The following is a 12,073-nucleotide window of genomic DNA, read 5'->3' as shown; positions in this document are numbered from 1 at the left end:
GCACAGTGCAATGGCTGTGATTGCTCTCCCTTTCCCACCTGTGCAGTTTGAATTCTGGCCCAAGGTGTTGTCTTTTAAGGAACCTGCAATGTTACCTTTCATCAGTTGAGCATGGGTTTAGGAACAAATGCTCAGGCCATGATTTCTTACAGGTGGGAGAGGAGCCCCAACAGCTTCACGTGCTTCAAGTGCATCACGATTCTTGCCCAGTCAGACAAGCTTGTTAATTTTGGAGAGTGATTGCAATATTGTCCAAAGGGAAGAAGGATTTTTGGCATTGAAATATGGTCCCCAATGTTGTTGTGATAATTACTAGTCTGTCAGCAGGTTTAAAAAGGTACCCAAGGTTTCTTTTCCTTGTTGCCCTGATATCACTGGCACTGATGAAATTTTCACAGCTTCACACATAGAGATGATGTCTCTGAGGAGCATCACTTACAATGAAACAGGAGTCAATATGGGGCGTCATCTTTTCCTTAAATATATTTAGCTGCTGCCCAGCAAACTACTTCCATATTTAGTTATAACATGGGAGGATTCCCTGGATGTAAACCTCAGTGTGTTTGGGAAGAGGAGGACCTCCCAATCCTGAATGCTGTTGCTGCAAACACACTGCCTGCCGTGGTCAGTGCAAAAGGCTGTGCAATATCTCCAGCTCGCTTTCCCAGCAGTTTCACAGCTTTTTGAAGTACTTGCTGTAAATGCAGAGGTGTAGAGATAGCCAGGAACCTTGAGGGACCTGTAAGAGTCCCTGTAGTCAAAGCCAAGTGTCATTTACCATTCCCCACACCTGCCTGTAGAATCTTCCCTCAGCAGCTATCTGACGTGCCAGGGTCTAGTGAATGGCTGCTCTGTATGTTAAGCTGCACTGCTGCTTCCTGTGGAGGTTGCCTCCAGACACCCATTCCAGACAAAGGAAGCTCTAATGTGAGTGTCATTGTGATCTCCCAGTGGGCACGATCTCTTTGCTTCAGGGTGGAGGTACCTGCGTTCTCCAGACTCGCCACCTGCTCAGGCTGCACGGTCCCCACTGGGGCACGGTCAAGAATGGCTGGGGTTGGGAAACATCCTTGCTGCCTTTCCTCATGGTCAGCTTTTCCTCATTTTTGTCCTGCTCATGCATTATATTCTGCAGTGTTACCCCACGTGGGATGAAAAAAAAGCCAGGGCCTGTCAGCTCCTTTTTTCCACCCAGTGATCAGTTCCCTTATACAAAAGAGCTCATGCATTGCTGCAAAAGGAAGACAGGCAGCACTGTTTGGCAGTGTGGAAACACCATGTTTGGTGCTTCTCTGTATTCTCACGGTGTCAGACTAGGAGATTTCTTTATGGTGCCATGTTAACAGAGTTGCTCTCAATTCCAGTGTTAGAAAATAAAAATGGTTCCTTTTGATATGTATGCTTATAAGCTTGTAAAACATAGGTTTACAATTTCTCTTCTCATAGAATATTATTTATTTAATATTTATTTATTCTAACTTTAAAACACAACTCCATTGCTGGGAAACACTGTAGTGCAGCATAAAAAATTTTGTTTGCCCTCATAACTATTACTCTTACTGTAGTTGGAGTACTGGAGTTTCTGAATCTTACTCCAGAAAATTCAGAAGTTTACTCCTGAATATTAATTGTTTGAACACAATCAACACTTCAATAACTGCAGAACTAAAATGTAACTACTGCTTTGTATGCAAAGGCATCTACGGTCTTTAGTGTTGACAAATTTATAAAGACTCATTGCAGAAGGAAGTGACAGAGGGTTCACATTTTGTGCTGCCCTCAGGTCACTTTGCTGCCTAATGACATCCTCACTCTTCCTCTCCTATCTTCTTGCTGTGGAACTCCCGGCTCTTCACTCGGAGCTTGTTGACCTGTGACTCTGCAATGTCAGCCCGCTCCTCGGCTTCCTCCAGCTCGTGCTGGATCTTGCGGAACTTGGACAGGTTGACGTTGGACAGCTCCTCCTATGTGGGGAGAGGGAGTCAGGGGTGAGGAGCCCAGGGCAGAGGTTTTGCTCCTGCTGCACCTCAGCCTTATGGGGCTGCAAATCTCCATCCCCCTCCCACCACTGCTCACACATCAGCCTCACACAGAGCTCCTCATCCTCCCTTTTCAGGACCCTACTGGGACGAGCTTCACCAGGACTGTGTCACACATGAGGAGCAATTTCTCACCCCTTGGATTTGTCATTTCTGTACTTATTCTCCCACTTGTTTGCTGCTCAAGTACCGAGGGAGTATATCTGGATGACAAAGTCCCCCTCCTCAACTGGTGATTTTTGACATTTCCAAATTTCTGATACTCCTCTCCTGGACACCTGTGTGACACCCACAGAAAGAGATGCTTTTATTTCCCAGAGAAATACTTACAGCCTCCTCAGCTTGTCTCTTGTAGGATTTCACTTTCATTTGCAGCTTGTCCACCAGATCCTGCAGCCTGAGGACATTCTTCCTGTCTTCCTCAGACTAAAGTGGTTGGCAAAGAGGAAAGAGAGTCAATTCTTGGTGCTACATCACACAGGATTAACAATTGCCCTTGGCGATGGTGTGTGCAAAATGTGGCTTGCTGTGAGCAAACCCTGTCAGAGCAGGAGACCTCCTGCCTTACCTGGTAGGTCAGTTCCTTCACCCTCCGCTCGTACTTGCGCACACCCTTCACGGCTTCAGCGCTGCGCTTCTGCTCAGCATCAACCTCCCCTTCCAGCTCCCGCACCTGCAAGGACAAGCCCATCCCTGCAGCTTCCCTGGCAATGTCTCTCCAAGGACAGCCTCACTCACCCACAACCCCAGCCCTACACACCCTGGCCTCCAGCTTCTGGATCTGCTTCTTCCCTCCCTTCAGTGCCAGCTGCTCGGCCTCTTCCAGACGGTGCTGCAGGTCCTTCACCGTCTGGTCCAGGTTCTTCTTCATCCTCTCCAGGTGGGCACTGGTGTCCTGCTCCTTCTTCAGCTCTTCTGCCATCATGGCCGCCTGATCAGAGCAAAGGGGCAAAGCCATTTTGGGGCTGCAGATATTTGGGGGACAGGACATTCACCATCAGCAATGCCAGGAATGTCCAACTCACATCTGTGATGGCCTTCTTGGCCTTCTCCTCAGCATTGCGGGCTTCCTGGATGGTATCCTCCATTTCACCCTGGATTTGGGCGATGTCTGTTTCCAGCTTCTTCTTGGTGTTGATCAAGCTCGTGTTCTGTTGAAGGAAAAAAGCATATTTTTTTCTCCAGTTGCTTCATACCACATTTAGAAAAATCAAATTACCTATTTTTATTAATGGTTTTGTTACAGTTTTATATGAAGAATACAAATAACTGATAAATGGCAATGGTAGACTGCTGAAGACTAATTGTTATGTTACAATTAAAAAAGGAAAAGAGACCTACTGGTAATTTCAATTCTCTAAATACTGTAGGTGTTATATGTCTTCAGTTCTAGAACCTACCTGGGTATGGAGGAGCTGTGCACGTTCAGTTGCATCCAGAAGCTCCTGCTCAGCCAATTTCCTCGACCGCTCCGTCTGCTCCAGGGCTGCCCGCAGCTCCTCAACTTCAGCCTGCAGCAGGTTTGCCCTGCGCTCCACCATGGCCACCTGCTCCTTCAGGTCCTCCTGTGTCCTGAGAGCATCATCCAGATGGATCTGAGTGTCCTGGAAGGAGAGACAAGAGAAATTACCAGGTGTCAGTGTTCACTTCCATGTCAAAAAATGTCAGGGATCTCATTTCTCCTTCTGTAGCTTTGCTGAACAGACCTTGAGCACTGCCTGGGTGTTTCTCAGGTTCTTCTGTGCCTCTGCAGCCACACGGTTGGCATGGCTGAGCTGGATCTCCATTTCATTCAGGTCTCCCTCCATCTTCTTCTTCAGCCTCAGGGCTTCATTCCTGCTCCTGATCTCAGCATCCAGCGTGCTCTGCATGGAGTCCACAATTCTGAGGTGGTTTCTCTTCATCTGGTCAATCTCCTCATCTTTCTCTGCTATCTTCCTGTCAATCTCAGACTTCACTTGGTTGAGCTCAAGCTGCAGGCGCAGGATCTTCCCCTCCTCATGTTCCAGGGAGGCCTGGGCAAGTGGACACAAACATTGATAACATTGATAAACCCTCTCCTTGCATTCTAGGGAGTGACAGAATATTTCCAGAGATCTCAGCTCTCTGCACTCCCCAGCCAGAACACAGGGGAACACATAGGGCCTTTTGAGGCCTATTTCCTCATTTAGTTACTGCAGACACCACTGATTATGGCCACATACCTCAGCCTCCTCCAGAGCAGCCTGGATTTCAGATTTCTCCTGCTCAATCTGCTTCTTGACTTTCTCCAGCTCATGAATTGCCTTTCCTCCCTCAGCAATCTGCTCCGTGAGGTCGGAAATCTCCTCTGCAAGGAAGGGTGAAAAGCGGCATGGTCAGACACAGAGCTGAATGGCGAAAGGCTCTGGTGCATGAAGGTGCCAGGCACGTTCTTATCCCTGCAGGCCCAGACCTGTTAAGTGTGGCAGATAGACAAGCTTGTGAGAAAGCCCAGTGAGGAGCAGAGGGCCAGGGACTTACGCTGCAGGTTCTTGTTCTCCCGCTTCATTGTTTCCAGGTGGTCCAAGGACTCCTCATAGGCATTCTTCATCTTGAACAGCTCCGTGCTCAGAGAGCGCGACTCCTTCTGCGAGGCCTCCAGCTCAGCCTGCGTTTCCTCATACTTCTGCTTCCATTCTGCCAGGATCTGAAGAGAAACGGGGTGTGAGTAGGGATGTGGCAGTCATGGGGGAATGCTCTGGCCAGGAGTCCTGGTGCTGGAGGCCAAAAGACCTTGTCAAAGTTCTTCTGCTTCTTATCCAGAGCAGCGCAGGCAGCATTGGATCTCTCCACGTCAATCATCAGGTCCTCCACTTCATTCTGCAGCCTCTGCTTTGTCTTTTCCAGGGAGGCACATTTGGCATTGACAGCCTCAACATGTTCCTCTGCATCCTGCAGGCGCTGTGCCAGCTTCTTCCTGTAAAGTGGTAAGCATAAGTAAACAAATGGGAGCCTGTGGTGTGAAGCAGCATGTTTTTCAGAAGAGCAAACTTAGCCTTTTGGTAGTGTGTGACCCTCATTCACAGAGAAGTGCAAGACTTCTCCCAGACAGCCAGTCTATTTCCATGTCTGAATTCCGGAGCATTCCAGCTGCAGTTCCCTCTCTGCTCGCATCTCTCTGCTCTTCTGGACCTTTCCGCTTTTCCCCAATGCGTACCTGCTTTCTGTCATATTTTGTCTCTTTATGACCCCACCTAAAGGAGGACACTGACTTCTTCCTGACAATGTCACAGGGTTCTCCTCAAATTTCCATTCTTAGTCTCTGCCACCCTTCCTGTTGTTCTCTACATACTTGGCCTCCTCGAGCTCCTCCGTGCGCTGAATCGCGTCCGTCTCGTATTTGGTTCTCCACTGGGCCACTTCGCTGTTGGCCTTGGACATGGCACGCTGCAGCTCCCCCTTGGCCTCCTGCTCCTCCTCATATTGTTCCCGGAGCAAGTCACAGTCGTGGCGAGCAGACTGCAGGGCGTGGGCCAGGGCGTTCTTGGCCTGCAGCAACAAGAGTATTGGGTCATGGAAAAGAGATATTGCAGGAAATCTGACTGAATATTAATTGGACACTGGATTATGCTCCTATGCAAATAGACAACCATACATTCCATGAGGAAAAAGCTGGGACTGACAAAAGGAATGGTGGATAAACTCTAGGTAAAAGTTAGCATGATAAGACTTGCACGGAATTTCAGGAGTGATTTTTTTTCCCTGTCTCATCATGGTGGTTCAGTAGTCACATAAGTGTCTGAAGCACCTCTGATAGGAGGAATCACCTTTATCTCTTCCTCCAGATGCCTCTTGAGTTCCTCAATCTGTTGGGTGAAAGCCTGTTTGCCCCTTGACAGCTGAGAAATCAAAGCATCCTTCTCCTCCACCTGGCGTGAATATTCACCTGAGAAAATTTGCAGATACACAACAGTTTTAATGCCATTGATGGTGACACTGCAAACATTTGGAGATGTAAAACCAGATAGTTCACAGTCCATGCTGAAATTTATGAACCCATTTCAAGGACTTCACAGTAGATGTGACACAAAGTGTGTTGGACAGACCATGTACCCAGAAGAATGATTTTTGCATTAACTCTGAGACATTTTTGATCTGCACAGGTAGATGGGTGTGTCTCACCTGACTCTGTCTGCAGGCGAGCTCTTTGAGCATTAAGGTCATTGATCATGCGCTGATGCTCTTCTTCCTTGGTCTTAATCTCACTCAGCTGATCTTCCAGGGTGCGGCACATCTTCTCCAGATTTGCCTGTGTTTCAGCATATGGAAAGTGATGAGTGAACCGTTCACTCTCTAGAGAAGGCCAGGTGCAAGAAGTTGTGTTGTATTCCTCTGGGTCAATGAGCCTATAAGAAATTTGTGTACCTTGGCTTTGGAGACAGACTCCATGTTGCTGGCCAAGTCATCAATCTCCATCTTCAGCTCACTCTTCTCCTTCTCCAGCTTCTGCTTCACGCGTTGCAGGTTGTCGATCTGCTCCCCCAGCTCAGCTGTGCTGTCCGCGTGCTTCTTGCGCAGGGCGGCAGCCGTGGCTTCGTGCTGCAGCGTGGCCTCTTCCAGGTCACGGCGCATCTTCTGGAATTCTGCCTCGCGCTTCTTGTTCATATCGATCTGAGCTGCTGTCGCCCCTCCTGCTTCTTCCAGGCGCTCGCTGATCTCCTCCAGCTCCCTCGACAGGTCAGCCCGATGCTTCTCTGCTTTAGCGCGAGAGGTTCGCTCTGCCTCAATCTCCTCCTCCAGCTCCTCAATACGGGCCTGGAGAACAGCAGGGACCCTTCACACCCGTGCCCTCCTCCTGCCTGAGCTGAGCCTGAGCAAGGGAGGGGAAGGAACAGAGACTTGCCTGCAGCTCCTTGATCTTCTTCTGAAGTTGCATGCCCAGGGCTTGTTCGTCCTCAGTTTTGCTCTGGATCTGGCTGATTTCAAAATCTTTCCTTTGGGCAAAGTGAACCGTGTTAGAGCTCAAAGAAAAAACACAAGTGCTCCAGCCCAGCACTCAGGTGTCCCACAGCCACACTTACTTCTTCAGTTTCTCCTCCAGCTGCTGCTTATCATTCTCCAAATCCATGATGCTGTCCTGGGCCAGCTTCAGGTCTCCTTCCAGTTTCCTCTTAGCTCTCTCCAGGTCCATGCGCAGTTTCTTCTCTTGCTCCAGGGACCCTTCCAGCTAAACACAACAAGACCATCAGTGCTCTCCCAGCCAGGTCAGACTCCATACCTGTGCTGTTCCTGCTCTACATCTGTGTGCTTACATCGTCCACTTGCTGCTCCAGCTTGGTCTTGGCCTTGGTCAGTGTATTGACTTTGTCTTCTTCTGCCTGCAGGTCATCCAGGGTTTGCTGATGGGCCTCTTGGAGGGCTTTCTTCTCTTTTGTCAGCTTGGCGATGGTCTCATCCAGGGCTGCCATCTCCTCCGTCAGGTTTTTCACCTTTGAGAAGAAGGGAGGAAGTGTAAATAAAGGAAGTAGATATAGAAGTCCTGTAATAGCACAGGGCTCTTTTCTGGAGAGAAAGTGACAGGTTCTGCCTCATACCTTGTTTTCGGTGGCGTGTTTTTCCTTCTCCACCTTGGCCAGTGTTAGCTCAAGGTCATCAATATCTTTCTTCAGCTCTGAACATTCATCCTCCAGTTTCCTCTTCTTGGCTGTCAGCTCAGCATTAATTTCCTCTTCATCCTCAGCCCTTTCAGTCACCTCCTTGACTTTGGCTTCCAGCTGGATTTTGGTTTTGATGAGCTGGTCACATCTTTCCTCAGCATCAGCCAAGGCATCTGCTTCCTGGTGGGGAGACAAAGATTCTGTTTCTTAATACTGTTTTAAAGTTTGTCTTCTTTATCTATTGGTCTATCCACTCAAATAACTTTACAATGCTGTCAGGTTTTCTGCCTGGGAAATAAATCTGCAAGTTCTCAGTTTTGAATAGGTCTCAAATTTTTTGTTTGCTTTCTTTTGTTTTTTACTCTTTCAAAAATATCTGTCAGAATTTGTAGTTGTGAGAATATTAAATGAAGTAGGCTGCTCAGGTACAATCCTGTCCTGGCTATCTATAGATGCCGTCTTAGAACACAGGAGCCCTGACACCCACTTGAAGTTCCTTGCTTCTTTTATTAGCTGTCAGAGAGCTCGTCATGCTACTGTAGGACACTACTTTCTCAGGCTCATGTCCAATCATCTGTTCATAGAAGGTCTGTCTGACCTTCTGCCTGTATGTATATGTGCTTTTTCTGAGTGGGAAATAAATGGTGATACTCACAGCCTGTACTTGGAGCTGCAGGTCATTTTTCTCCTTCATTAGAGATGCCATTTTCTCCTCCAGCTCCTTCCGCTTTGCCTCAGACTTTGAAAGCTCTTCCTTGGTTTTCTCAAACTCTTCCTTCATGTTGGCCATCTCCTTCTCAGACTCTGCACTCTTCAGCAAGGGCTTGATCTTGAAGAACAGCTTCATCCATGGCCAGTGTTTGACATTCATGAATGCACGAATGTTGTACTGGATGCAGAAGATGGATTCCCTGAGGCATAATTAAAACATACAATGAATATTCACAATCTGACAAGTTGTCAACACTTTCCCATGAGCAGAGTGACTTTAACTGAAGAAGAGGAATTTGTACCTCCTCTCCACCATTCTCCGGTACTCCACTCTCATCAGGAAGCCCCTGCACCTGGCCTGGGTGCGGGTGATGAGCTGTGCCAGCTTCTCATCCCTCATCTCCTCCAGGAGCCCTATTAGCCCAGCTTTGAAGAACACCTTGGGAGAGGGAATGTTGCAGCACATCACTGTCAGGTAGAGCAAAGCCCAGGGACTCAGTGAATGGAGAATTTTGTACCTTGGTGTGTCCAAATTTGTACTGGGTGTGGTCCACATCGATTGAGCCAAGGAGCTTCTCAGAAGCCTTCTTGCTATCGATGAACTGTCCCTCGGGGATGGCGCTGGCATTAAGCACCTTGTATCTGTGGAATTAAAGGAAATAGGAATGAAGACAATGTCAAGTCATGAAATTATTCTGTTTACTGAAACCAAGAGCAATGTTTGCAGCAGAATCAGGCAGAGGAAGTTGGTATTTCATTCCTCCGTACTCAAAGACCCTGGCAAAGCTCAGTTGTGTGATGGACAGCAGTTGGTGAGGAGACCTGACTTACGTCTTCATTTCATAGCTCTCACCTCTGTTTGAAGTCAGCATAGAGGACTCTGCTGGGGAACCCTTTCCTGCAAATCCTGATCCCTTCCAGCACGCCGTTACAGCGCAGCTGATGCAGCACCAGCTCGTGCTCCATGGCACCTGGCAGTGCAGAGCACAAATGAATGGCACAGGTTGCAGTGCAGAGGGGAATGGATGTATCAGAGCAAGGATCTTTCTGCTTGAGCATCTTACCAGGTGTTTTAGTCTCATTGGGGATGATACAGCGCACAAAATGGGGGTGAGTGCTCCGCAGATTGGTCATCAGCTTGTTCAGATTCTCCTGTGGGATCGTGACATAGTGCGTGTTTATAAGAAACTTGGAAAAAATAACCCTTTGCATTCTTTCAATTTAACATGAAAGACCCATCAATGGAGATGCACTGAGCTGAAAACTGTCATCTGAGAATACCTCTATCAATTGCTCAATCTCCTAGGATTCTAAACATTAAACATCACCTTGTAGGATAAGAAAAAACTTACCATCAACCCAATGAAGGATAGAAAGTGGGCACTTTTAATGAGAAAAGTTATGTTTATATTAATGATAAGTTTAGGTTCTTGCAGTGCTATTTTTCATTCCATAAGATTTTTGTTTTCAATGGTGGTCTAAATAGAAGTTATTTGTATTCAGAATATTTTTTGATTGGTTGGTTGGTTGGTTGGTTGGGGTTTTTTTGCTTTTTTTCTGTGTCTGAGCCAGCTAAAAATGCAGAATAATTCTCTGCATATATGAAAAGATCAGGTGTTTACATACCCGGAAAAGAGCTGAGACGGTCTGGAAAGAAGAACCCTTCTTCTTGCCTCCCTTCTTGCCGCCACCACCACTAGCCTCTGATAAAGTAAAGATAATGAAACATGTGTTACTTTGGGGACCAATCACTGTGCATCAAAGAGATGACATTTCAGAGAACTGACCTGCCTCTCCTCCAGCAGAGGCAAAGAGTAAAGCCAGGGTCTTCACAGATGATTTCTGGTACAGCCCAATGACAGTTTCATTCAGAGGGTCCTTGTTCTTCTCCAGCCAGCCAGTGATGTTGTAGTCCACTGTGCCAGCATAGTGCACCAGGGAGAAGTGGGCCTCAGCCTTGCCTTTGCCAGGCTTGGGCTTCTGGAAGTTGTTGGACTTGCCCAGGTGCTGGTCATAGAGCTTGTTCTTGAAAGAGGTGTCAGTTGCCTTGGGGAACATGCACTCCTCTTCCAGGATGGAGAAGATGCCCATGGGCTGGGAGAAGCAGCAAAAAATAGCAGTGATAAAATACAGATCTGCTATCAGAAGGGGACTGCAGTAAGGTACAGGAAACTGAAAAATTGGTTGAATTTTTGGACCAAAAATGGATTAAATCGTTGTTAACTTTTGCATTTGCACTTCTAGACAAAATACAAATTTGTCTCTGACACTAATGCATTTAATATTGTCACATTAATCACACAAAATTTTCTAAATTATTTTGAAACTGAGGAGTTGAAAGGTGATCTGTTTTTTACATTATTGTTTTCACGAAGTAATTTGTACAGTTGAAGACGTCTTACTAAAATTGACCTTAGTGCAACAGATCAACAGGTCTTTCAGCTACTTCCTGAAATCTTATTTTTTGAAGATATATCTCTGTCTTTCCATTCCTATACACAAAACAGTGTCTTCCCATAGTGTTCTTGTTGATCACAGTTCATCCAGTACTTTTTGTCTTTATGCACCTATTTTTTTAATTAGAAATTATGTTTCAGAAATCCCAGCATTAATATTGAAATACTAATATTGAAATTGTGCCTGGATTTCTGAAAAGAGATCTTTCATCTTGGTGGACTAAAAAACTCACCTCCAGAGAATCCTTTTCACGCAATTATGTGTGATTACATCAGTGCTTTTATTGCCAAAAGAAAAATTGCAGTTTATTTTTAAAAAATGCATACCAGTGTAGTTAATGGATAACCTAAAAGCACTTCATTTGTAGCCTAATCACAAATGTTCTCAGAACTTACTTTCATAATACATACAATACTGAGATGGTAATTTTTGAATAGCCAGGAACATAAACAGGTAATAACAGGTAGGTTTGTGAAACATTAGTGCAAGAAAAAGTAAGCCTAAAGAAAAATTCTTAAATTCTGTCATGAAACTGATAATAAAATCTTAAATATAATCAACATACCTTCTCAATGAGCTCAATGCAGGCAGCCAGGTCCATGCCAAAGTCAATGAATGTCCATTCAATTCCCTCCTTCTTGTACTCCTCCTGCTCCAGCACGAACATGTGGTGGTTGAAGAACTGTTGCAGTTTCTCATTGGTGAAGTTGATGCACAGCTGCTCCAGGCTGTTGAACTGCTCAGTGCAAAGACAAGATTTACTCATTTTCAAGATGAAGAACTGCCTGTATAGCTTTCTCCTTCACACTCAGAATCCCATCTCAGAATCCTACGCAGGGATGCCCAATTAAGACAACTATGTTTTTAATGTTAAAACATTCAATTAACCATTTTTAGAGGGTTTTTATTTGATTATGGGGGATTTTTTTTGGCTTTTTTTTACCCTTTGCTACTTTAATGATGTTTAAATATATGATTTATTTTTAAATCAAATTTCCTATTTTTTTTTTAGTCTTACCAAGGTTCATTAGATCACTCCTTTCTCTTAATTTATGTGAATTTTTCTATTGCTCTTTTAAAAACATTAAACATTCTCAGTGTTTGCCAGCCCTGGATTGGACTCAGATACCCTCTGTGAATATCTATAGAACTTCCCAGTCTGAATTAGATCAGCCAATGTACTCTTCCTGTTGGAATCACCCTTTGGCTCTTAAGAAGAAAATTATATATATATATTGGTCTCCTTTT

The 12,073-nt window shown here is 45.8% G+C and overlaps 1 protein-coding gene across 2 annotated transcripts in view; it reads right to left on the bottom strand.

Moving 5' to 3' along the window:
• The window catches only part of LOC104695682 (myosin-1B-like), a 51,984-nt gene that overhangs the window by 33,157 nt on the left and 6,754 nt on the right, over positions 1-12,073 (bottom strand). The window contains exons 15-40 of one of the 2 annotated variants that reach the window (XM_039562446.1): positions 11,391-11,561; positions 10,156-10,462; positions 9,995-10,071; positions 9,433-9,520; positions 9,222-9,339; positions 8,887-9,010; positions 8,671-8,807; positions 8,313-8,568; positions 7,595-7,837; positions 7,313-7,489; positions 7,082-7,227; positions 6,904-6,994; positions 6,426-6,815; positions 6,183-6,309; positions 5,828-5,946; positions 5,353-5,549; positions 4,794-4,977; positions 4,542-4,707; positions 4,244-4,368; positions 3,746-4,054; positions 3,440-3,643; positions 3,065-3,190; positions 2,800-2,970; positions 2,608-2,712; positions 2,370-2,465; positions 1,451-1,964 (exon numbers count right to left, since the gene is read on the bottom strand). The exons of the other annotated variant lie outside the window; for it this stretch is intronic. Coding sequence (XP_039418380.1) covers positions 1,809-1,964; positions 2,370-2,465; positions 2,608-2,712; positions 2,800-2,970; positions 3,065-3,190; positions 3,440-3,643; positions 3,746-4,054; positions 4,244-4,368; positions 4,542-4,707; positions 4,794-4,977; positions 5,353-5,549; positions 5,828-5,946; positions 6,183-6,309; positions 6,426-6,815; positions 6,904-6,994; positions 7,082-7,227; positions 7,313-7,489; positions 7,595-7,837; positions 8,313-8,568; positions 8,671-8,807; positions 8,887-9,010; positions 9,222-9,339; positions 9,433-9,520; positions 9,995-10,071; positions 10,156-10,462; positions 11,391-11,561 — 4,410 coding nt within the window. The 3' untranslated portion in view covers positions 1,451-1,808. Of the gene's footprint in view, positions 1-1,450; positions 1,965-2,369; positions 2,466-2,607; positions 2,713-2,799; positions 2,971-3,064; positions 3,191-3,439; positions 3,644-3,745; positions 4,055-4,243; positions 4,369-4,541; positions 4,708-4,793; positions 4,978-5,352; positions 5,550-5,827; positions 5,947-6,182; positions 6,310-6,425; positions 6,816-6,903; positions 6,995-7,081; positions 7,228-7,312; positions 7,490-7,594; positions 7,838-8,312; positions 8,569-8,670; positions 8,808-8,886; positions 9,011-9,221; positions 9,340-9,432; positions 9,521-9,994; positions 10,072-10,155; positions 10,463-11,390; positions 11,562-12,073 lie in introns of those variants that run through there. 2 annotated transcript variants of the gene reach the window in all.

The sequence above is a fragment of the Corvus cornix genome, chromosome 18 (assembly GCF_000738735.6).
Source record: "Corvus cornix cornix isolate S_Up_H32 chromosome 18, ASM73873v5, whole genome shotgun sequence".
Lineage (NCBI taxonomy): Eukaryota > Metazoa > Chordata > Aves > Passeriformes > Corvidae > Corvus > Corvus cornix.
The sequence above is the reverse complement of the archived record's forward strand: the minus strand, read 5'-3'. Positions and strand labels throughout refer to the sequence as shown.